We start from the raw sequence: 26,733 nt of genomic DNA, 5'->3' as shown, positions 1-26,733 counted from the left end.
CCATATACATGTTCTTTTCAGATAAGTTTGCTAAAAGGTAATTTTCTGTCATTTCCTTTTGAAAAGAAGTGAAGTGTGCCCCATCCTCAAATTTGTCTTTACAATTTATTTGTGGGTGTATTGGTGGAGGGTGAGAAATATTTCTTCATTTTTCAGGTCTCTCTTCCTATAGACCAGGGTAGCTTTCATCAGGAATTTAAGCCCATTTAAGAAATGGCTCCTGGGAGATGGTTCCTAGACAAATTTTTTGGGGGCCTCCTTTTCTGGAACCTTATTTTATACTCCAAATTCAAAAAATAATGAAAAAATATAAAAGTATAAAGATGCATGAAAATAAAATGCTATAAACACATGACTTCACAAATACTAATCATTGCAAAGCTAAATGCTTAATGTAGAAACAGTTTTGTGTTGTTGTGGCACAGCATCACCCTGTGACTCTTACCACAGACATTTGACTGGATCTCATTATGAGAAACAGTCAGCAGAGGAAGGCGGTGGGACCTCTACAAATCTGCAGCCTGAACTCTTAGAAAACGTCCACATCCTGAAAGGCATAAAGGTGGCAGGGACTCTTCTAGATTAAAGGAAACTCAAGAGACATAATAATCTAATGCTGTGTGTGATCCTTAATTAGGTTTTTTAAAAATAATAGCTTTATTAAGATACAGTTCACATTACCATGAAGTTTATCCTTTTAGTGTGTATTCAGTGGATTTTAGTATATTCAGAGTTATACAATGATCACCACGATTTAATTCCAAGATATTTATTTCATCACGCTAAGGGGAAGCCCCATAGCAGTTATTCTCCTTTCTCCTCCCTTCCCCCCAGTCCCAGGCAACCTCTGATCCACTTTCTGTCTCTATAGCTTTGCCTTTTCTGGACATTTCATATAAACAGAGTCATACCATATGTGGTCTGTTTTTCACTTAGCAAGTGTCCATGGTTCATCCCTGTTGTATTGTGTATTAGTACTTTATTCCTTTTTGTTGCTGAGTGATATTCCATTGTATGGATATATCACATCTTGTTCATCATTCATCAGTTGATGAATGTCATTATCTAGTAGGTTTAGAGTTACTAAAAGAACCTTTCTCTTAAAGATGGGTTCTGTTGACTGCTTTTTCTCCCTGTGTATGGTCCATGCTTTTCTTGTTTCTTTGCATGTCTTGTAACTTTTTGTTGAAAACTGGATGCTTTAAATGTCGTAGTTTGGAAATTGTGGAACTCAGTCCCTTCCCGACCCCCACCCTCAGCGTTTGCTGTTGTTGGTTTGTTTAGTGACTCTTCCGGGACTAATTCTTTAAAATCTGATTCTTTGTTATGTGTGGCCCCGAAGTCCCTGCTTGGTTTGCTTAATTGTCAGCCGATGGTTGAACAGAGATTTCCTTAAATTCTTGGAACAAGTAAATCTCCCAGCCTTTGCCAGAGTGATCCTTATAAACAACGCATGTCAGATCATGTCATTCCTTTGCTCAAAGTTCTCCAGTGGCTTCAAGGAGAAGTCCTGCAGTGCCCTGTAAGACCCTGCGTGACCCATCCCCCTGCTCTTCCCTACTCCATCTGTTCAGGCCATACTGGGCTGGTCTTTTCATTGATCCCCAAACATGCCAAGCAGTTCTGCCCTCAAGGCCTGTGCAGTTGGTGGGTATTTTCGTGAGTCACTCCCTCCTTTCCTTCAGGACTGTGTCCATCCCTTCTCCCCTTCCCCTCTATTCCCCGTTACCCTTCTCAGCTTGTTTCCCCACAGCATTGTTTCCATCTGTCTACTCTATATGCCCTTCCTGTGTTTGTTGTTTCCCCTTTCTGGAAGGTAAGCTCTTTGAGGGTAGGGATTCTTGTTTGTTTTGTTCACTGTGTATCCACAGTAAAGGGGAAAGTGCCTGACAATATCTTAATTGCGTATGTGAATGGTGGACTTTGGCAACCTACTCTTGTTTAGTAATGAGGCACTAAGATGGTCTTGTCCACTGGTAGTTTTTTCAGCTAATGACTATTCCCAGATAATAATATCTTGAAGTCTGTCTTCTGGCACCTTTCATTTTCTCCAGAGAACCCCCCTGATTTCTTTCTGAGGTGTTAGGGGCTCAAGCTGGCTAGAGTAGAAGCCCAACAACATACGTTTGGCTTCTGGCATTCTGGGAGCCAAGGAAAGGGAGCTGAGGTTCCCACAGCTTGAGAGAGGATGGGGTGCCATTATTAACTGAAAGCTCTCTGTAGTTCTTAATATTTGTTTTAATTTTGCATTTAAATGTTTGCTTAGGGTGTGCTATCTACCTTAGCCCTTGAATCATGGCAGATAATTTTTGAAAAATAAATCTTTTAAAATGTTGAAATTAAATTGCTCCTTTGCTAATCTGATTTTTAGGAACAAAACACTACAAGTAGAGTACCTTTAAATGACTCATAATTACTCACGCAAATGCATGTAAACTTGGATATGCAATTAGGCAGCTCATTATGTTGCAAATGCAATTACATACTTAAAGACATGGCCACTCCCTTTGGCTCACCCAGTTGTTTCTCTTATTTTAGGCTTATGATTGTTTATTATTAAGCCTCAGCTGTCAGAATCTGAAAATGTATGCTGGTACTAGTGGGGCCTTTCAACCAGTAATGGAGGAAAAGTTGGAAAAGGAAATTTTCTTTGAATTTATGATTGCAGAGTTGGTCTTATTAATTAGCAAAATCCTGTTCTCCCACTAGAGATGCAGGTTATACAGTTTGAAAAATTATCCTTAATCATAATAGTAGTCAGTGATATTTACATTATAGTATAGCTATATTTAGTATATATTTACTGTATATAGCTACATATAGTATGTATATTTACATTATAGTATAGCTCTGTCATCTCTTATCTGCAATTTTAAAATCAAAAAAGCCTTGAAAATTTGTTTATCACTCATTGTTGGCGAACCTTGGCTGGCCTGATTCATTAGGACTCAAACCTGTGGTGAAATGATACTCTTCCTAGTCTATTTATCCCAGATCACTGGTGTGAATATGTGTGGGTTTTGCTGCAGATGTGTTAATATATTTGATCGTAGGCTGCTGACCCAGACCTCAATAAAGATTTTACATAATACACAGTATACATACTATATTACCTTTTTAAAATGCAAAAAATTCTGTGTTCCACACTCTGGCCCCAGTTTTGTCTGTTAAAGACTTAATGGCTTCACAATAAGAATAACAGATTTCTGGTTAGACCTGGGTTTAAATTCTAATGGAGTATAAAACCCTCTACCTCTTAGAGTACTCATTGCTAGTGCTATTATTATTATTATTGTTGTTGTTGTTGTTGTTACTGTTTTTATTGCTCTAGTTCCAGAACTAATATTTATATCTGCTTTTAGAATGTCCTGAGAAGAGTTGTATAGCAATATAACTAGATAATTTATATGGTTGCTAGGTTTTAAAACTATTTTATATTCAAACTTCCCATTGTTGCTAGTCAGTAAATGTAGTTCTTACCTGTTTAATGGTGTCGTTATAACATAGAAAAAAATTTAGCTTGGGTTGTTAGGATTGTAATAGTATAACATTACTAAAAGGTAAAATTGATAAATCTTCTAACCGAGCATTTTCTGAGTAATTAATAATGAGTGAAATATATTAATTTTGTATAGCATTAAGTTCTGCCTATTTAATATGGCAGTTAAGCTTCACTAATTATAAAATCGTAACGTCTCAGAGTTTTTCAAGGCCTAGCTCAGATGCTCCTAAAGCTGTCTTGATCTGCCTCGGCAGATACAGGGCTTCCCAGAACCATTAAAAAATTTTCCTATTATGGCACTAATCCTGTTGTACAACAGTACTTGATTGCTTTCCACACTTTATTTTACTTATGTTTGACATTTAACACTTAACTTTTAGTAAATACTCACTTAACTTTTTGAATAAAAAGAGGTTGAAGAAATTAAGCATTATCTCGTCCTTTGACATAAGTATTGCTGTATTTGAAACAACTCTTTTCCTTTTGGTTTCATTATGCTACCTATTTTTATAGGGTATACTGTACCTGGAACATAATAAATATGTGATGAATGAAAATGAAAGTAAAATCTAAGTCCTTAATTTAATGGTTCAAGTTTTATCTCCTGAAATTGAAAAGAATATACTTATGTCCTTTTTCCATGCAACACTTTCTTTCTTTGTTCTTTTTTGTGAGACGGGGTCTTGCTATGTTGCCCAGGCTAGTCTCTAACTCCTGGGCTCAAGTGATCCTCCCTCCTCAGCCTCCCAAAGTGCTGGGACTATAGGTGTGTGCCACCACACTCAGCTCTGGATACTTTCTTACACTATCATCATTTTCTTTCCAATTATCATTTTAAAAATATATCTTATTTCTCACTGTGTACTGTAATGCATTCTGAGCATTTTATAAAAGAGTATTTTAAAAATTGACTGCATGTGCTTGGATATATTATATATTTTCTATTTGTGCTCTATATTATATATTTCTATATGTATATATCAGTTATAGTTTCCCATGCATACATAAACCCATTTTGGTTCAGAGTTATTTTTTATTTGTTTATACAGTTTTAACAAGTGGAGTAATTAAGAATTTTCTCAGTTGCTAAAACTTTTTAAATTATCTTTTAAATCATTAGTTGAAAAGTCAAGATAATAATTTCAAACTCTGTGCCTGTTCTATGTTATCAGTTATTTTCTTTCATATCAATAGTAGGTAAAATAATGAAATTATTTTGTCATACTCAATTGTATTATAAGTGGAAAAAATGGTGGCATTTATACTGAGTTAGTACATCTTGGTTCTTTGTCTATGATATTAATAGTACTGTGTTTTTTTAGTCATCCTTGTTCTGTTAAAACCATCCATCCAGTAATCCTCAATCCTTTTTCTGTGTTAACAGAGCTTTGGGATGTATCACAGTGATTTTGCAAAAGTGGAGTTGGGGAAGGAATATCTGTCAGCTCTTTAAGAATTTTAATATTCATCCATTTTCTTCTCAACTTGTAGTCCATTACTGGAATATATAAGAATTTTGAGTTTTAAAATTAAGCATTTATAATTAATATCTTAAAGGCAGGTTGTAATCACAGAAGCAGTGATAGTCTTGGGGCGTGTGGCATGTATTTTCATATCCTTTAAAACTGGTTCTTCTGACCAAATGGATTGGAACAGGCAGGATACTTGGCTGCATTGGAGTTGAGGCCTTCTCGAAACATGTTGATAGATAAAGATTCTTTCATATTTTGGAGGACCAAGTATCCAATTAGATTGGCTGATTATCATTGAAGTTGCTAAGGGATCCACATTATTTCTTTCTAGCAATCTGGTAAATCACATTTCAGTTTTCTACTTTTACTGACCTGTGACTTTAAGAAATTCTTATAAATTAAAAGCGAAAAGTCATTAACAGATACTAAAAGTTTAAAGTAGAACAGCCTTCACCAGTTTTCTGAAACAAAACTCAAAACTTGCATGAAAGTAGATAAACAAGCAATAATCCGTTTTGATTAAAGTACAGAATATAGCAGTATGACAACAATACAGAAAACCCGATTTAGTAGTAATAGTCCATCTGTGGTTAAAAAGGATGTTTTCTTCAAGTTGTAAAACCTGAAATTTAGGAAATAATATATTTTTAAGGATTAGGTGGGGTTTAACATATGTTATGGCTACAAAGGCAGCAAGGAAATTTGCTACATCAAATTATGGTTATTGTAGGTATGTCACAGAGCTGTGGCACATGGTTAAGCCCCCTTTCTTGTTTAAACCAACCATTGTTTTTGCAACTTAATGTTCAGCCTCTGAGAAAAGCTCTAATGTGGATGAAACCTGCAATTCATACCAGTGTAAATCAGTAATTTCAACTTTGTTATGATGGTTCTCATGTTTTTTTCTCCAAAAAGCAACTGGGGAAATGTGATTAATAAAGTCAACCACTAGATTTAATTTTGTTTTTGATGGAAATATTTTCTACTATAAAATTTAATGGCCGTGAATCTGATTGCAGAGATTGTTTACCATAGCTAGTTCCATCCCCTGAGAGGTAATTTAAAACAACTAAATTAGAATCCAGATAATCAAAAAGAGTGTTGTGGAATATTGTATTATACAAGTGGACTGTGTGAAAGTACATTAAGATCTGGCCTGATATTTTCGTATTCCTGTCCCTCACCTTCAAAAGTTAGTGTGCACAGTATAATCTTTTTATTGTCTTTGAAGCCCATGTTTATGATTGATTTAAAGATGGAAGTACTTTATTTTGAGGTCTTTTGGGTAACCAGGGCCCCCTTGCATAGGAGTCAAAATAGATCTGACTTTTGCCAAAAAATATTCTTATATACAATAGTTTTATGGTAAGGAATTTGAGTGTTTTTTATTTGAATAAGGGAAATCAGACCATTTAAAAAATACTTTTGCCAAAGAGAAACTTTAAGTTTTAGTAGCTTGTGCACATGAAATTTGTATGTGTTTTATGTGTGAATAGGTTTATTTACATACCATTGACTACGTGGCAGGGACTGTTCTAGGTTGGAAATTAAGCAATTAACAAAACAGATGAAGTCCCTCCCCTCCCAAGAGGACAATACCTTAGATGTTATATTCTAGAAAAGCAGTAGTAGTGTGCTTTCCATCTTGACTAAAAGAAGAAAAGATTGCTGTTTTAGGTAGCACACCATTATAAGGTAGAGCTGTGCATTCGCAGATTTGTGACTCAAGCGCCTAAACTCTCAGCCTCAGAAAATGCCCCATGATTTTCCTAGGTTGCTCATGTGTTCATTCCAAACGGAAAGTCCTTTCAAATATGCTTATTCAGTGTCTCAGCCTTCCCTGTTTTTCCATCCATCTTCCCTTTGAACTCAGCACAACCTGAGTTCATTGCTTTACATGACCATGTGTGTGTACATGCCTTTCTGCTCCAGCTAGATTTTGAACTTCTTCAGGGAGATCATGGTCAATGGCTTTGGTTTTAGCACAGTGCTTTCTATGTAGTAGTATTTAATATAAATATTTGCTGACTTCAAGCTGCTGTCCTGAAGTTGCTTAAAATCATAGCAGTTCCTTTAAAAAGTATTCTACATTGAATTTTTAAAAATACCTTGCATTTCTTGAAAGTTTGTATCTTATGGTTAGTCAAACCACTTAGTATATCAAAACCTTTACTTTTGCTTTTTAAAAGTTATATAGATTGTGCTAATATGAAACTTGGCTATAAGACTCATTTTATGCTCATTAAGAATTGTTTTTGATGTTTATGAGCCCCATAGCTTTGTTGGAGGGGGGAAGGAAATCACCCTTTTTTATTCAATCAGGCAAAATAATATAACTGAATTAGTATGGCAATATATAACATCTACTTTGTTTTTTTAATTGAAGAGGGTGTTAACAGGGGCTGTTTTTCTTTGTCATAACTCTTTTCCTCCTACCTTCCCTTCTCCAAAAAGTTTAAGCTATACCTAATAATTTCCATTATGATTTGGGTTCTTTTTTCCCTGTATAGTTAATTGCTACTGAAATAAACAGGTTAAGTCGTCATTGGAAGTTCCATTTTGTCTGAGCTCAGTGTTTTCATGTCGGAAAGCCTCCAGCTTACAGGAGAGTTTCAGTAGCGTATCTTCTCCACTGAATGGGCAGGTTTCCTCTGGAATTAGCACTGACCTCAGTGGGTGTGGCATCATGTTGGGAAAGATTTGTATCAACAGCAAAAAAGTACAAAGCAACCACAATATTTTGGATTATAAACTTAACTGTTCATATTTTATTAGTTGATTATAAATTCTGTTCAGTCTTCTATTCCTCAGTCTTTCATTGGGATAACTTGTGGGTCCTGGCCACCCATTTTAGGTTAAGTCTGAAGAATTCTATACACAGAAGTTTAAAAAATTAATAGTTTTAAATGGACAAATAAAAATTGTATATTCTTATCTTGTACAACATGATGTTTTAAAATATGCATACATTGTGGAATTGCTAAATCGTGCTAATTAACATTTGCATTATCTTACATAGTAGTTATATTTTATGGTGGGAGTACTTGAAATCTACTCTTAACTATTTTCAATAATATAATATAATATTCTTAACTATAGAATTTTAATTTTTAATAAGTTAGATGAATTAAGTAGACCATATAGAATGGGATGTAATTATCAAGTAATTAGTTGGAAAACCTTGAAAGAAGGTAACTTTTATTATTTTGGGCTATTGTTCGTTATGGATAGCAATCTCATGGACCAGATATGCTTTTGTAGAATTCTAGTGCTATATAAGGGAGTTAATGGATGAATGTTATTATAAGTACCTGAATTTTTTATCTGTATTTTGATAGTTCTAATCTAAGAACTTTAATTCTTTTGTATCGCAGACTAAGTGAGATAATATTCTCTAACAAGCCTAAATTCTTCCTACTTTGTTTATTCCCTTGCATTTTATATTTGTTCATTATACATATTGCATTTATTTTTTAATACTTATAACAGAAACAAGGATTTAAAAGTTATATTTAAGGAAATCTGGTTGTAAGATAACTAAGATTTAGATGACATGGTGAGAATGTACATTTGCTAACCTTTTAATAAACACCAACAGGTTTTGGGTCCTGCTCCTAGGTGGTGTTCTTTCTTGGACAACTTGACAGAAGAATTAGAAGAGAATCCAGAAAGCACAGTTTATGATGATTACAAATTTGTCACCAAGAAAGACCTTGAAAATTTAGGTAAAAAATATAATAAAATGTTTATAAAATTATTTCTACTTTTTTTGGAGTTTTGAACATTAGAATGGGCTATGCCATGTTTATCTGATATTCCAGACTTCCCTTTATGCCAAATCAGATATTAAACATACTATAAATTGTCAGATTTGTAATCTCTGCTTAGAGAAAGGTTCAGGTAAATTTAACCTACTGAAGTTTTTTGTATTTTAAATGAGAAATAATTTCTTTTAGAATGCTAGCTATGTATAGAAAAAATATTTGTCAACAAAGCATTGATTTTTTTTTTCAAATGCTGTTTAAGTATAATCAGGTTTTGAAAATACCTCAGAGACCAGTTTGCTTATAGAAGACCCAATCCAAAACTTAGAACCCATCGGTTGAGTCTTCAAATATAATAGTTACTTTATGTTTAAAGGTCACAAGCCAAGAAATGTCTTATAAGAATAGCAAAAACTTATGTGTGCAGGCGATCTTCTAAGCATTCTACATATAACTCATTTAATTCTCACATCCCTATGGAGTGGGTACTACTGTGATTCTATTTTATAGATAAGGAAACTGAGGCACAGAAAGATGAAAGTAACTTGCCAAAGGCTTCAATGGTAGTAAACTTGAAAGCTGGGATTTAAACCCAGAGTTCAAGCGCTTCCCCAGCCATACTAGCCCCTGGGAAGAGCACATCTATCCTGCTGGCCTAGCACTCTTCTGTAGGATAAACAGAGTATGGAACAAATAGATATGTAACAGCAGTTGAATATTAAAGGAAAATAGAATCATGTAATAGATTGAGTGGTTCTTAAACTTTATTTTTAACATATATCTGTCTCATAGCAGTTAATCCAGGCAGAATTATTTTCTGCCATTTACCACCAGAACAGTCATTTAAATTTTAATGTGTTTATAAAGAAAGGAACTGAATTTAGCCTTTAAAAGATGACTTGTGAATGAAATAGAGTGAAGTAGGAGCTTCCTACTGAGTGCCTTCTTAAACATCTCCAACGTAATTTTTATAATATGCTTGTGTCACACTCACCTACATTCTTTTTTTTTTTTTGAAGGATAATTTTTATTTTTATGTACAGAAAACTTAACAGCGTACATTTAGCCCAGTTTAGTGGCAAATAAGTTCTTTAGCATTTGCCTTTTCCAGCTTGGCAATGTGAGCCACAGATGGCGGACCCAGGACATCGTCTCCCCAGTGAGGACAGATCTCATCCTATCTGTCGTTGTAATTGGTCCTGATAACTTCCACCAGCTTAGCCAGAGCTCCTTTGTCTTCCAAGTTAACCTGCGTGAAGGTGACAGTGGTGCAGGTCTTCCTGTGGACTGGACACCCCCGCCTGGCCTTCCCCTTGATAATGCAGTAAGGGACCCCCATCTTCCGACACAGAGAAGGCAGGAAGACCACCAGCTCAGTGGGATCCACGTCATGTGCAGTCACCACCAGCTGAGCCTTCTTGTTCTCCACCAAGGTGGTGACAGTGTTAACCCCTGCTCCAAGGACAGGTGATCTCTTAGTCGGGACATCCCCTTTGCTGGCAGCTTTCTTCTGAGCCTGGGCCAGCAGCAGTTGCTGCTGCTTCTCTTGCTTTGTCTCTGGTCTGTACTTGTGGGCCAGCCTAAGCATCTGAGTAGCTGTTTGGTGGTCCAAGGCCTGGGTGAACTGGTTAATCACAGGAGGCACTTTCAGCTGCTTATAGAGGGTAGCTCTTTGCCACCACAGCTGGATGTAGTGGGGGCCATTTGACAAAGCAGGTGATGTCCCTTTTAGGCTGGATGTCCTGTCCAGTGCCAAAGTTCTTCGGCCTTTTCTCAAACAGGGGATTCACCACCTTCTTGGCCTCCTCCATCTTCACAACGGCAGGGGCCGGAGCCACCTTATTGCCCTTGGCTGCCTTTCCTTTCAGCATCTTGGGCGGCTGGAGCCTACATTCTTAAATTGAATAGAAAAAGTTGTTATTTTGCGGATTTTTAAAAAATTACCATGTTTAGTACATTGTGGGTGCTTTTTCAGTCTCTTTACTATGTTTATTTTAGGTGAGGAAAGCAGGTATAGAATTTAAGATACATCTTGTTAAAATATACCATTCACTTTTAAAACTGTAGAAGTAGATGTAATATTCAACAAAATACCAGTTATGTTAGAAAACATTTTTATGTGTATTGTTAATGTCTTTTAATATTAAATAAGCCATTGGTTATCATTTCCCCATCTTATATAAAACCTAAATAGGTTATCTTAGAAGTAGAAGTGAGATTATTTTTAGTGCAGGATTAGTAGTATTGAATATTTGCAAGTTCTGACTCTTCCCAGGTGTGGCCTTTCACAGATTTTGTGGCTTTGTGTTTCCCGCAATGTGTTCCTTGGAATGTTCCTTCTGTGGAAGGACCGCGTGGATGGCGCAGTGTCTAGTATCGTGGGCATTAGCGGTAGACTGGCACGGGTTTACATCCTACCTCTGCCTCTTAATATCTGCGTGACTGCAAATTTACTTAACCTCTTTAAGCCTTGGTTTCCTCATCTGTAAAATGGGAATAATATTGGTACCTACTCATAGAGTTGCTTAGAGAATGAACCAGATAACACCTGAAAAATTGTACAGTGTCTAAATTGGAGCAAGTGAATGTTAACTATTATTTTAAGAGATTTGTGGCAAATAAGTTTGGGAAATTCTAGGTTAAGCAAAGTTAAATCAATTTGTTTACTTATGGACTTTTTGGAGCCTTTACTATAACCATATATTATGAATCTCCAGGTAGAGGAGGAAAGGATGAAACATTTCCCAAACTTACTTGACCATAGAACCTTTTTTTCCTCAGAAGATCTCTGGGCACAGGTGTTTTGTGGAACTAACTGTGGGAACTGCTGCTGTGGTCAGATTTTTGTTTAGGATTATTTTGCTGTGAAAAGCTTTCTGCTTGGTCTTTATTTATGACCTAACTGGGAATAATTCTGTGACATTAGTAGAGGAAACAAAAATTATTTTTGCTATCACCAGTATATGTATTTTATAATTTGATAGTTAATCAGACCAATTATTTTGAGGGATGATTAGATAATAAACATGTGTGAGTTCATAAATTTGGATTGTTGTGTATTGGTAGGTTTCATTAAGGGTCAGCCCTCCTTGAGACCCCACTGTGAAAGCCCAAACCCTATGGTTTGATTAACCTAACGAATTCTATGAAAGTATATTTCTGACCGAGTCTTTTAATTATGAGGTTATCCTAAACTTAATTTTGCGTTTTTTATGTTTTTCTATAATGTATGTACTATTTTGTACTACTATGTGATTTTTGCCTAATATCTGATTTTCTGGTCTAGATGGATACATATTTCTAAAATTTGGAAATCAGAGTAATGTTTTCCTTAGGAAGACAGTCACTTAATATTATACCATAAATGCTCTTCATGGGAATATATCACATGATTCATAATTTTTTCCAATGTAAATATTTGCAATTATTATATAATTCCTGTGATGTAGGCAGAGCATTCTCATGTGACCACCAGCACCACAAATTCTAAGTGTAATCTATTAAGACTAGGAAACCCTATGAAAGGTATTACCCTGATTGGCAGTGAACCTTTCATTAGTCCACGATGAAGAGTATATGTGTGTATAATGTTGGTGTTCATGTGCCTGGGTATGTTTATCTATGTTGGTAGAAATTTGTCAGCTGCTCTTTCTAAAAAAGACTGTGTTCTTAACTACATTATTGTTCTGACAGTGTCCTTTGTTTTTGGAGATTATGGGCTATAACAGTGTTTCTCCTCCTGCCTTTCTCCCTATTCCTACTTGGCAATATAAAATTTGGCAATTTATTATTGATCCTCAGTATTATTTTTTAAATGGAATTGGTTTGTGGAAACCAAAAATCTGAGAACCACTCAAAGGATATAAGGAGCTCTCTTTACCAGTCTGTCATAATTCCTAAAGACTTTTTCATCGTTTTTATGCTTAGTATTACATTTAAAATAAGTAAGGATGATACTGCTGAAGTAGTTTAAATATTCTCCATAGATGTTGAAGATTAGTAAGTCTTCTAATCCTTAAAGTTTTACTCAGAAGTGAAATCTTATTAAAATCAAATTTTTGTCTAAGAAAAACTCTTAAATGTTAATTAAGATTCCATAAGGACCTGCCTCTTCTGATTAACTTTTCCCAGGGCTCACACATCTCATTGGATCACCTTTTCTCAGGGCATATATGCATGGATTTTTCATGGACATAAGACTCTATCACAAGGTAAATACAAAGCCATTTCTTCTCTATTTGCACTTTCATAAAACATACTTACGATTTGTAAGGGATCTGTCTATTCTTTGGCATAATAGTCACGGTGTATATGAAAATGATTTTGATAAATACCATTCTTTTTTTATTTTTTTCATTTTGAAAAGGTGAAATTGATGGTAAATCCATTTGCTTATGAAGAATATAGGAAAGATAAAATACGGCAGAAGATAGAAGAAACACGTGCACAGAGAGTCCAATTAAAGGTAAATATTATACTTACCAGTGAATTTACCAAAGAAGAGTACTTGATTTTCATTTTGTGTATTATTCCAAAGAAATCTACCATTCATTTCTTGGCTTTCCATTTTTAATTTATGTCTTTTACTAATATTTTTGGTATATTTTGTTTGTTAGCTTTATCACTATGAACTTTATGGTAATGGTATTGTTGGAAATTAGGCTACAATGACTGATATGATCACTACCACCAAGAAAACATGATGGCATTTTAAATGGGTTTTCAGTTTTGGGAGTGTTAGGGCTTTGCTAATCTGCATTTCTTACTGACCTTTGCACGTATCTCAGGCTCTCTGTTTGGATCATGGGAAATGGTCATTAGACTGTCAGGAAACAAACTATACCAGTTGCATTAGTAGAGAGAATTCAGTGTAAAGAATTATTAACCCGCTATGGAGAACTGAAAAAACAAAACCAGTGGGTAAGAGAGGTTAACTGCAGGAAGCAGCCACCACTTCAGGGCAGGGGAATGGAAATGAGGGGGAACCGATGGAGCTGGGACCCAGACTTCTGAGGGGAGGCCACAGGCTGGTGCTGCGGACTTTGAGGCATAACGAGGGTGTTCCTGGAAGTGCTGGAAACTGCAAACCAGCATCCACCAGTGTACCAGGACCACCTGTTGCTTCAGGGCGAAGAACTGGTGCTATGTGATGCCGACCCAAGCAGTGATCAAACAGGGAAGAGCTAGTCCCGCCCCTTCTCCTGCCTGCTGTCTCTCCCTGGCTGCCCCTGTTGATTAAGTTTAATCACCAAATGATGCCAATATTTATAACTGAACATTAGTTTAAAAAAATTTATATATATATGTATATATATATATGTTTTATATGTATATGTGTATACTGTTTCGGTACAGAAGACTAGTGATGGTTTTCAGCAATTACCCTCAGTACTTTTTCCCTTTTCTGGACTAACTCTTAAAAGTTCTTAAAAGTAATGAATATGTATGTGTTGCCAAGGAAGGGCTGGGCTAGGCTGGGCTGTGGAACCCTTTTGCCCCAGTGCTTTATGGTGCTTGTCAAAGTTGTATTTTACTTACTGTACCGTGGGACATAAAATACTTAAGTGGAAAAGGACAACAGATAGCTTATAACTTTATCCTGAGAGTTGTCAAACTCACAGCTAGGATTCCCTTTAGAAATTTAGTGTTCAGGCGCAGGAAATAGTGTGGTTAGCATTATTGGTCACATTTTAGCAGTTCCCTGTAACCCCAGTCAGAAGCTACAATACCAGACTCATTTGTCTCCTGTCAATTAGAGAGAGGGTCCTAGACCCTCCGTGGCTGATGTGGCCCAAATACAGCCTTTCCCAACTTGCCTGTCAGTACGCTGGGACTGCCTGGGTCGGGGCACGTCCTCCCCAGCAGTAAGCCACAATTGCCACGAGGTCCACCGGATAGCATCACCTGTATTTCCTACTCTGGGAATAATGAAGTTTAAAAAATAAGAATTAGCTATATCTTATTTATGAAATTATACTCCTTACAGAGCTGTTAACTTTTAAAAGTAAAATGTAGATTCTTAGTACAGCTTTTTTTCCCTCTCTCTGTATTAGAAATTGCCAAAAGTTAACAAAGAGCTGGCACTTAAATTAATTGAGGAAGAAGAGGAGAAGCAAAAATCTACATGGAAAAAGAAAGTTAAGGTAAGATTTTATAAATACCTCAGAAAATATTGATAAATTTGCTCGGTAGTAACTTGTATCTGATTGTTTCTTTTTACTTTAAAAACACAGGTAGTTTTGTTTTTTGTTTGTTTTTTCTGTTTATAAGGTAGTATATGCTCAATATGGGAAGTTTGGAAAATAGAAAAGAATATCAAGAAGAAAGCCACCTATATGACTCCTATACCCAGAGAAAACATCATTAATATTTTAATGAATTTCCTTTCTGTCTTCTTTCTCTTAAAGTTAAAAACTATAATGGCAAGATAGTCTTATATATGTAAAATATTTATTCTGGTTCTAGACAGTAACAAGGGTGGTTTCCCATTTTGTTAAAAAGTCTTTTTTTTTTTGGAGACAGAATCTCACTCTGTTGCCCAGAATAGAGTGCCGTGGCGTCAGCCTAGCTCACAGCAACCTCAAACTCCTGGGCTCAAGCGATCCTTCTCCCTCAGCCTCCAGAGTAGCTGGGACTACAGGCATGCACCACCGTGCCCAGCTAATATTTTCTGTATATTTTTAGTTGTCCAGCTAATTTTTTTCTATTTTTAGTAGAGACGGGGTCTCGCTCTTGTTTAGGCTGATCTCGAATTCCTGACCTTGAGTGATCCTCCCCCCTCAGCCTCCCAGAGTGCTAGGATTACAGGCGTGAGCCACCATGTCCGGCCACTAAAAAGTCTTTGTAAATATTTTTTATCGCTGCATGTTCTATCTTATGGATATATTATAATTTACTTAATCTTTCATTGTTAAATATCTAGATTATTGTTTCTCTTGGTACTAACAAGATTTGTTTGTAACTCCAGAAGTAACCTATCTTTATTTAGACTTGGTGTTACAGAGAGTGCGTAGGCTGATGTAACTGCTGCTTGTCCTTTACCAGTTTGGAAATAAACAAAGATCAGTCATAAGATAAATAAGGGTTAGCGCTTTGTTTAGCTGATATCATCCAGAGATGAGATTTTTCTAATTCTTCCAGGTATGTGAAGACTTCCTGGGTCCTTCCCAATCCTGTTTTCCCATCTGCTTAGATCGGGCATGCAGACAGATAGCCTAGCTTGATTATATACTGGAATGCATTGTAACTATCTGATCTCTCTGCGGGAGCCTGCGAGACCTAACTCTTTGAGTAAGGGGCAAACCGTGTAGCTTTGGGTCAGTCATGCGGTGCTCTCGGGAGGCTTTTTGTTTGCTCATTCTTTTTGTGTCCTCTGGATTTTAGCCAGGTAAGTGAATATGAGATAATTGAGCTCTTTTTGTGCTTACTTTTGTTTTGCTCTCTTCATCAATACTCAGGGACTTCAGCTAAAGAATCTTGTTTCTGGCTCTTCTGCTCACTGGTTGTGTAATCTTGGGTGATTCATCAGCTTCACTGGGTCACAGTTTTCTCATCTATAACATGCAAAGACTGGATGTGGGCACTCCATGCTGTGATTTCTGAATGGCGTCAGACTCGCTGCTCCCTCTTGCTGTCCTCTGCTTCTTCAGCCTGTGCATTCCCTTGTCCTGCTCTATTACATTCTTTTAATATATTATTTAAATCTTAATTTTTGGAAGCCTTCCTTAAGTAAATGGATAGATGGTTTTTATGTTTCCATTTTTGTGACATGAATAGTATGCCAATGTTGAAATAATTACTTAAGCTTATTAATATTTGAATTTATATCTGTGTGCTATGGCTGTGCACTGTACTAATTTACACCACTGTATATCTCCAAATATGTAAAATGCAAGTGCCCCTGCTATGTTGACTTTCTCCTCAGACTACTCACATTGATCTTCTTGTTAGCCAAGGCTAAGGATGATTAGGGAAGTAACTTTTCAGCTTCATAATGTCACTTTACAGAGTAATTGGAAGTGATCTTCGGATTTACATGCCTTAAAGCTTCCATAGGTAGAGAACAGAGTTAATTTAGGCTGCAGGTATATGAATTCCCAGCTGTGCTTCATGCATGAGTCCTTATCATCTAGCATAGAGGGTAGGGCACTGAAGTTAAAATTTAATTTTGGTACTTTGTGCAGCATGGTATGCCAGATTATAAAGATGATTATAATAAAGATGCAGAAGTCTCTTTTCCTTGACCCCCTTTTCTTTAATAGACTTTTGTTGAGGTTGGGGGCAGCCAGAGAAGATGTAGAGTACACGGTAGTACAGGGTGGTACAGATGACCTTGCAAGCTAAACAAATGCAAAGTGATCGGCATAGTCTGTGGGAAAAATTGCCATCGTTCCGTGCCTTTAAACATTTTTGTTAAACATTAAAAGCTCTCTTACTGTCCATTATAAATGTAATGAAATGAAAAAATAGAAAAACTAGTATCTATTTCATATACTGTAATTCAAAATATTAGAAGCAAAGCATAATCGAGTGCTTTTTTGGTGGGGGGGAGGGACATGTAAGAGTATTTGGAACAGTACCCACTTTCTTCTTACCCTAAACTGAAGATAAGGAGCCAACATTTTTCTTTGCCCCAGCAAAATGTCTTACTCCTTCCTAAGTTTGGATGAGCTTCCGGTGTATTATCCTTTGCCCTTTTGATATCATGAAATGTCTTGGAGTTGCTTTAAAGTGAGGTTTTTTGCCAGTGCCACTTCTACTGGGACATTGTCCTCCTTTTTGTCATAACTGCTTTCCTCACTTATTTCAAAATATTTACTGTCACATAATCTTCTGACTGCAGATCTAGAGTCCCAGCCAGTGGCAACATCCACAGTCCCACAGTCAGCTCTTGCTTCTATAACTCTCTTTAAATTTGATTGATTTTTTTTAATGCAGTTTCATCCTTATTGGCTAGATCTTTGTTAATTGTCCATTTTTTGTTAAATGTCACAAGTTTATCTTTGGGATATAAAGAGGCAACACAACACAGACATGCTTCCTGTCTGTGTGAACCGAACAGGATGGATATCACACTGCATCATGCACAGTGACCAGTCAGTGACAGGCTTTGAAAGAAGTGATATGATTGGCCACTGACCGTGATGTTATTTACCTAGGTATTTGTGGACTGAAGAGCTAGCAACAGAGTTGTACTTTATGCAAATACTCAACAGTTCATGAACAGAGGTAACTGAAATTTGAACTGTGTTATTAGGGCATCTGGTGTTACTTAACTACACCATAGTTCCTCATTCCTGTTGGCTCTGAACAAATCAAGGACTTGCCTTTGTTATCTCCAGTCAATTCTGTGTTCCATTGACATTCGTTTTTGCCTGCTACATAGTCTCTAATTATCAAGATAGTATTTATTTATTTATTTTAGAACCTATTTGTGGGTCATCCTGTACAGAACTTCCAGGCCGCGTTCTGTTCTGCAAGTGCAGGAATAAGAACTGTGGAAATTCTTGTCGTCTTCCATCAAACAGCAGTTTCTCTCCAGCTGTTCATAGCTGGAAGTGCTATCTTTGTAGCCATGTCACCTGATAACAGAATTCTGCTAGAGAGTAGTATATGTAAAATGTGCCCCTACGTTGCTTTTTGGTGGCTCAAATCAGGCCGTATTCTGAGTTCCATTTCATTCCAGAAATACTTATAGATGGTCTTCTGAAAATCTGAGGTTGTTCTTAGAAAAAATGTGTATAATTTGTTGCTTAACAGTTTTAGCTTATATAAAATGAAGACCTTAAAAATCATTCATGAATTAATGAAAGAATCCTTCATTATAATTGTAAAGAATACTTGAAAGAATTGTTATAGTCATCAACAGGTCATTAGTCTTGCCTTTGAACTGAGCTCCTCAAAACCTCAGGAGCTTTACTAGCTTTGATATCTCCTGATTTGAAAGTTAGTATCTTGCAGTTATGTTCTGCTTTGGCAGCAACTAAAATTAGTGGAGACAGACAGTGAAATGTGTTCCTAAATATTGCTACCACTGATAACATAGTAAAAGTCTAATAAGATGTTTACTGTACAGTTGAAGTGGAACTTGCAATGGGAAGTGAGCCATCACATAATGTCAACAAGTATTATCTGGACATTATTCAAACTCAGAAATTTGGTGGTATTAATTCTAATTGAGGATTATTTCATTTATTTTTTCAAAAAAATACATATTGAGCTCCCAGTGTACACAAACAGCTTTGAGAGGCACAGGCACCTGTGATCCATTTGACTTGTAAGGATTTAAGTTTTAGTTAGAGCCATATCATTTTCTGCATTAGTCGTTCCTGCTAGTTTTTCACTGTTGCCTTAAAGTCTTGTATGAATGTACTTCTCTTGGATTCTGCAGCAGCTCAGGCAGGACTGTGTGTGCAATCTCTAGGCCATGGGTATTCTGTGACTAGAATAACATGGAAGAGAATTATTAAATACTAGTAAGAGCTTATTTTAAATTATCAGTCATCTCTTTAGGGAAAGGGTATAATTATATACAGATACTCTGGGTTGCATTAGATCAGTTTTAATGTCCAAAATATTATTTTTAAAGCTTTTTTAGTACCAATTAAAAATTTGGGCTTCTAAAAATTATAGTTATACATACCTAGTTTTAAAAACTAAACATTTCTTCAAGGTTTGTTAGGAATGTAGGCTATCCCATAGTCCTTCTTTTCCTCCTACCTCTTACCCCATTTTTACCTCTTCTGAGACAACTACTTTTGCCTTTTTAGCTGATTGTTATAAAACTCTTTCTTAATATTGCCTGTAGTACTTCTTCGTGACGTTTTAGTGTTAGGCATTGTCTTTTGATAACATTCACTCCCAAGAAAGCTATATTGTAATTTTGGTTAAGTCAGTATTCAACATTTACATGGTTATGACCAGGCGAATGCTGTTTACGGCCAAGTCAGAGTCAGTAGTAATCTGTGACTGCATTTCATGCACAACCTTTTGTTTCCCCTCGAGTTAATAATTGTCTCTTTTGTTTTCCATGTAGTTATCACTAACCAACCCCCTATTCTTTACCAGTTGTCTAAGTCTTGTTTTGAGATATTTATATAGATCAGACTTTATACTTATTTGCCTTCCTGAAGAAGTTGATTCTAGACCTTTCTGCCCTGTTCCCTTCTGAACTGGTCACCTTCAAATCCTGGAGTCTCCCATTACCATTATCCCGAGGATTCACTGCACTTCACCCCAAGTTGGACAAAGAATTTTAAGAACCTTCAGTTTCTTAAAGGAATATTGTTTCTAACCTAGTATTTTGCAATCTAGACAAGCAGTCAGGCAGTGCGAAGGCTTGGTAAAGATATTTTCAAACGTGCTAGTTCTCAACAACAGCCAGTTACCATTACATGCTGTTCTTCCTCAGGAAGTTACCAGAGGATTTGCTCCTCTAAAATAGGAGAGTAAGCCCAGAAAGAGGAAGTGTCCGGGGCAATCTTACGTGGGATGGCTGTGCTGTGCTGTGGGTCCATTTTCAGTCTGGAACGCTGGCCCCTGTGCTGGTGGCTCCTTTTGGTCTAGAAACTTAGGTCTTGGTGCTAGGGAATTTTCTTGAAAAAAACTTTAATAAGTTTTTCTTGCCGTGATCCTTGGTTATTTATTCATAGTAAAGAGTACAGATGTTAAAAAGCTGAATGAAAACTGAGGTAGGGAGGGACAGGGTCCCTCAGTGTCTGTGTGGTGACTTGGCCAAACTGTCTATTTGGGGAAGCTCCAGATATCATTTATCTTTCAGGCCATCACCTGGCTAGTTAGGTGAAGGCCTGGCTACCAGCATTCTGAGAACTGACCTCTCTAGGTCACAAGAGCTTGGGGGTCCGAGGAACAGTGGGGTGCACCTGAGCCTCGAGTGCCAGCCTCCGCTTCCTCTCCTTGCTACCACACACTTCCCTTGCTTTGCAGGACGGGGTCCCCTGCCGGGCGCCTCCCCGTCTCCCTCCTCCAGTGGGAAAGGGCAGGGGGCTGGGCTTTCTAGAGCTGGGGTGGAATTTTATGTAGACTTCCTTTCTTGCTTCCAAATTTTTATTGCCTCTTTCCCTTCTTCCTCATTCTTAAGGGTTTGTGTCCTTTTTTAAAAGCCCCTTTTCTATTGTTGTGGTGGTTTAAAGAGAGATGAGAAGGAAATGCTTATGTTCAGGCCACCATCTTTACTCAGAAGACTGTACCAACTTAATTCACAGGTACCACTACATTGAAAGAATTAATTTGTTTAAAATGGCAAGCATTCCTCATGTATGTTACTATGTTGGGACAATATTAATATTAATAAGCATCTCACTCAGATAAACATATGATTCTTTGAGGAAGGGCTATGGTATGAACAGTGCTTAAAGATGTTTTCCACATTTTAATGGTAAGTGTTGAGCATGTGTTTGTGTGTATTTATGGGCCAGATCACTAGCCACAGCTCTTGTCACTGGAAAGCCTTGAAGCCCACTTCTGTTCATCATCCATCTCCCCTTCTCCCTCCCACCACCCTCTAGTGGTTTCCCTTTGCCTTCAGAATGACAGTCAGGGCATTTAAAATCCTTTGCAATCTGGCCTGATCAAAAAATGATTTTGCAAATTATTAAATACACCATTATTCTTATGCCATTAGATTGTTCACCACTCCCTAGTCAGCTGGAAATGTTCTTTCTTCGGATTTCTACCTGTTGAAACCTACACATCTTTCAAGCTTCATCCCATATGCTGTGTCCACATGCCCTTCCTGGGATGTCCCTTATTGGGATGACTTTGCCTCTGCTCTTGTGGCACCTTAAACTTTGTCGAGCAGCCTTCACAAGGTTCCTGGTAGCCTGCTTGATTGCAGTGTTTTTTTCCTTCCTTACTAGATGAAGATCAACAACTAGATCTTATCTTTCTTTCTTCTTTGGTTCTGAGTCTGTCTTAGAAGTGATATTTAATCAGAGAAGACCTGTTGAGTTCAATATTTCATAGAATTTTAGTTACAGGTTAATTGATTTTTAGGTACAAATAAGTAATAAACAGGCCAAGTTCCTTAATGTCTTAAGATTTACTAAATTTTTGTATAGATCTGTCACACAAATACAGTATTCAGAAGTCAACTGTCTGCAACCTTATTTACTTTCAGTAGTGGAGAAACAGTAAAATCAGGTCTGTTCAGTAGAGCCAGAGTCCATCACAAACGTGTTAGCTTTTTCCAGCTATGTTCAGGCTGTTTACTTTGATTTATAAACCATTCTAAGTAGGTTGTTTTGTCTGGTGTCCAAGCCAGTAGCAGATAAGGAACAATAGAGAGTCCTAAGTATGTAAGATTCTCTGTCATCTGTTTAAGTGAACAGATAACTTTACAATACATTTTTAGTAAACTTTCTGTTCAAAAATGGTACAAGTAAAAAGGAATTTGGTGTCAGTCCTGAGCTATCCAAATGGGTCCCAATAGCCAGAGTTTTATTACATGAAGGATACACTATGTCCTTTGAGAACAATTAAATGGCCTGGGGAAAAAAATTGATGAAGCTGTCATAATGGATGGAAACATCCCTTATGTTTCCAAATAACTCAGTTGAAGTCAATAAACTTATACCACCAGCTCCTCTCTACCCTACCATGTTAATTATTGACTTATTATCTATCTATGCTGCTCCCAGTTTTGGGGTACAAAGTTAAAAGAATCACTTATTTTAATTTAGTATAATAGCTATGCTTTAAAAGCCATGTTTGAAAAAATTATGGGTTTTTTTGTTTTGTTTTGTGTTTTTGTTAACGTCATCATACCTTCAGATATATTCTTGAAATGTGTTTTTTGCATTAAATATGTTAAAGAAAATTCTTTCTAATGTGTTAAGCATAAAGTTAGCCAAAAAGGCTCATCCTTAGCTCAGTGTGTGTAATGACCAAGTAATGTAGTTCATCTGCAAAGTAGACTAGTAGATTTGTTTTGTTGGTGGGAGACAAAACCCAGGGGCAATTAGAAAGTTCTAGAAACTGGTTCTAAAGAAATTTCATAATGAATTGTTAATTTATGCCTGATGCAGCTTATTAATTTATAATAGGATGAAAGTTTTTAAGCCATCTTTCTGGTCAGATTTTATTCAGATATTAACTTAAATTTTTACATATTTTTTCCTCTTTTTCTTGTAGAGTCTTCCTAATATTCTCACCGATGATCGATTTAAAGTTATGTTTGAGAACCCTGACTTCCAAGTAGATGAAGAGAGTGAAGAATTTAGGCTTTTGAATCCACTTGTTTCAAAAATTAGTGAGAAAAGGAAGAAGAAACTAAGACTCTTAGAGCAACAAGAACTTCGTGAAAAAGTAATGTACTCCTTATTGTTTAGAATTTACTGCTGTTTTCTTCAATATTAAGTTTTCTGTGTAATTTAGAAGAATCTTTGATTTTACTTGAGATGTAATAACTGCATATTATTGTCATTCAGCTTAGGAGTATGTTGTATTTAACTAAGGGCATTCCTTCTAGTGCACGCAGTGGGATGGAGCAGCTGTCACGTACTCTCATGGCTAATGCTACTTAAAAGAAAATAATGAGCCAGTGTTTGGTTGGGGGAAAGGAGCTGCTTCTTACTATTTTTATTTTCAGGAAGAAGAGGAAGAACTGGAAGGAAAACCAAGTGATGCGGAAAGTTCAGAGAGTTCAGATGATGAAAAAGACTGGGTTGAAGAGGTCAGGAAGCAGCGCAGACTTATCCAGCAGGAGGAAAAAGTGAAGCGACAGGAACGACTCAAGGAGGACCAGCAGACGGTCCTAACACCCCAGTTTTATGAGATCAAAGCAGGAGAAGAGTTCAGAAGCTTCAAAGATTCTGCCATGAAGCAGAAGCTGATGAAGTGAGTAGCACTGCCTTAGTGACAAGTTGGCATGTGGTTGAGCCCGTGCTTCTTGTTGGCACATGGCCCTAAAGATGACATTTCTGTCATCTTTGGATGGTAGGGGCTGCAGGGAAGAAGTGGAAGAGGGAAGGGGCAGGGAAGGCCATGCAGGAGGTGGTGCAAGGCAAGCACCCAGCAGGCCTGAGGTAGAGTTTACATGCAGAAAAATACAGGTGTAGTCCTGTGAGTGTGGTGAGTATACTTTAGAACGCTTTGAAACTGCAAAGGCCACACGCTTTTCTGTTGTCCTGGATTTTTCCCCATGGAGCTCCCTAACCTATACATATTTATTTTATTCTGTGCCCAACAGATCAGTGGTTTGAAGCCTTTTGGACAATGGTAGTTAAGAGATAACAAACTCTTTGTCTTGTCACAAAAAGTTATTTTTAAAAATTAGGATCTCTGTTATGTTTACCCCATCTCAATTTACCTGATTATTGAAAAAATCACTTGGAAAATTTGCCAGAAATGTTAAGCCTTTTTGTCATTGACTCAAGGATCATTCAGCAACAAAAAGAGTGGTATTTTAGATTAGTCAGATATAGAGAGACAGGAAGTAGCGTAGTGGTTGCCAGGGGCTGGAGGAGAGGGAGTAAGGAGTTAGTGTTTAATGGATACAGTTTCAGTTTGGAGTTATGAAAATATTCTGGTGGTAGTTGGTAGTGATGGTTGCACAACTATGTGAATGTACTTAATGCTATTGAACTGTCCATGTAAAAATGGTTAAAGTGGTAAATTTTATATCATAAATATTTACCACCAAAAACATCAACCTTCCGCAAAAAAAAGTGATATTATTTCAACAATTTTCAGTTGTCAAGCATCTGAGTAAGGAGCAAACTAGATATTCAAGTCCAAATTGTGTATAAGCTCTAAATTATTTAAGTTTCTGCTTTGAGAATTTCCAGGCAAAGTATTGGTGTGCAAGATTTGAATGTGGTAGGTGGTCACAGGAGATGTCTTGAGAGAATAGCTTGAATGTCTGTGGAGCCAAGGGGAGCGGACTGGGGGTGGAGGGGAGGAGCAGGCAGGACAGATGAGGGCTTAGGCTGGGGTCAGTACCATTTCTGTACCTTGTGCTTCTCCAGCCCCCACTTTCCATTCAAGAAAAGGTGTTTTTTCAGAAGTAGGGGGAGGAAGAAGGTTGGGAGGACATCAGTGAACAAGCTGAATTGTTTCTGGAGTCGGGATATGTTCTTACTCATCTTTATTTCACCAGCTTCTAGCGAATACGTGGGACAGCAGATGAAGAGTGAATCCTTCAGTTTAGAATCCAGAAGCATCTCAAAATTCTGGTTCTCATTCACTAACAAAAGAGATGTTAGTAAAGAAGCTAGAACAGTTGACCCTTGAACAACTCAGGGGTTGGGGCACTGACACTTGCCCCCTCTAAGCAGTCAAAAGTCCTCGTATAACTTGACTCCCCAGAAAGTTAACTACAAATAGCCTGTGGTTGACTGGAAGTCTTAACAGTCAACATTCAATTAACACATTTTGTAAGTTATATGTATTATCTACTATAGTCATACAGTAAAGTAAGTTAGAGAAAAGGGAATATTATTAAGAAAATCATAAGGAAGAGAAAATATATTTACTTTTCATTAAGTGGAAGTGGGTCATCATAAAGGTCTTCATCCTTGTTCTCACCTTGAGTAGTCTGAGGACGAGGAGGAAGAGGAGGGGTGGGTCTTGCTGTCTCAGGGCTGGCAGAGGAGGAGGAGGAGGCAGGGGAAGTGGAAAGGGAGGCAGGAAAGGTGGGCATATTCCGTGTCACTGTCATATAATCTGCATATAAGTGAACTCATGCAGTTTAAACTATTGTTCAAGAGTCAGCTATAATATTCTTGATATCTTTTGAAGATGTTTTCTTTACCTACCAATCTTACTTTTTTAAAATGACTTTTCTTGAGATAATTCATATAACATACAATTCACCTACTTATAGCATATAATTTATTGGCTTTTATTATATTCTCAGAGTTGTGCAAGCATTACCACAATTTGCTAACATTTTGATCACACCAAAAAGAAACCCCATCATTAGCAGCCACTCTCCATTTACCCCACCCCATCTCCCAGCCTAAGGCGACCACTAATCTACTTTTCTCTATGTATAGATTTGCCTCTTCTGACATCTAAGTAGAATTATACAATGTGTGGCCTTTTGCGTCTGGCTTCTTTTACTTAGCACAGAGTTTTTAATGTTTATCCATGTTTTTTGTTATTTTTTGTGGGGTTTTGGGGTTTTTTTGTTTGTTTTTGAGATAGAATCTTACTCTGTTGCCCCTGTTAGAGTGCAGTGGCATCAGCATAGCTCACTGCAACCTCAAACTCCTGGGCTCAAATGATCCTCCTGCTTCAGCCTCCCAAGTAGGTGGGACTACAGGTATGTATCACCACACCTGGCTGATTTTTCTATTTTTTGAAGAGATAGTGGTCTCACCGTGTTGCTCAGGCTGGTCTTGAACTCCTGGCCTCAAGTAGTCCTCCCCCCTTGGCCTCCCAAAGTGTTGGGATTGCAGGCATGAGCTACCACACCTGGCAATGTTCATCCACATTGTAGCACATATCAGTACGGTTGGCCCTCTGTATCTGTGAGTTCCTCATCCATGGATTCAACCAATATGGATTGAAAATATTTTTTAAAAAATTGTAACTGTATTGAACAAGTACAGACTTTTTTCTTGTCATTATTCCCTAAACAATACAGTATAACAACTATTTACAAGCATTTACATGTATTAGATATTAAAAGTAATGTAGGGATGTTTTAAAGTATATGGGAGGATGAGCGCAGGTTATATAGAAATATTACACCATTTTATATAAGGGACTTGAGCATCCATGGATTTTGGTATCCAACAGAGGTCCTGGAATCAATCCCTACAGATACTGAGGGACAGTTATGGTTTTTCTTTTCTCTTTTCTCTCTTCTCTCCTCTCCTCTCCTCCCTTCCTTCGTCCCCTTCCCCCCTTCCCCCTTTCCCTCCCCCTCCCCTCCCCTTCCCTTCCTTTCCCTTCCCTTCCCTTCCCAGCAGTGGGGGTGGAAAAGGAACAAAGGAATCTGCAACTGGTTGTGATCAATTAGTTGTAAACA

At 37.2% G+C, this 26,733-nt stretch overlaps 1 protein-coding gene and 1 pseudogene across 2 annotated transcripts in view; one reads left to right on the top strand and one right to left on the bottom strand.

Annotated features, from left to right (window-relative positions):
* NOL10 (nucleolar protein 10) overlaps positions 1-26,733 on the top strand; it is a 95,478-nt gene that overhangs the window by 55,274 nt on the left and 13,471 nt on the right. For both annotated transcript variants that reach the window (XM_045549036.1, XM_045549038.1), the window contains 6 exons: positions 8,573-8,699; positions 12,870-12,949; positions 13,105-13,203; positions 14,792-14,881; positions 22,890-23,063; positions 23,347-23,594. In XM_045549036.1, coding sequence (XP_045404992.1) covers positions 8,573-8,699; positions 12,870-12,949; positions 13,105-13,203; positions 14,792-14,881; positions 22,890-23,063; positions 23,347-23,594 — 818 coding nt within the window. The remainder of the gene's footprint in view (positions 1-8,572; positions 8,700-12,869; positions 12,950-13,104; positions 13,204-14,791; positions 14,882-22,889; positions 23,064-23,346; positions 23,595-26,733) is intronic.
* LOC123636423 lies at positions 9,811-10,615 on the bottom strand (annotated as a pseudogene).

Source organism: Lemur catta, chromosome 4, assembly GCF_020740605.2.
Source record: "Lemur catta isolate mLemCat1 chromosome 4, mLemCat1.pri, whole genome shotgun sequence".
Taxonomy (NCBI): domain Eukaryota; kingdom Metazoa; phylum Chordata; class Mammalia; order Primates; family Lemuridae; genus Lemur; species Lemur catta.
This window is presented reverse-complemented; position numbering and strand designations above follow the sequence as displayed.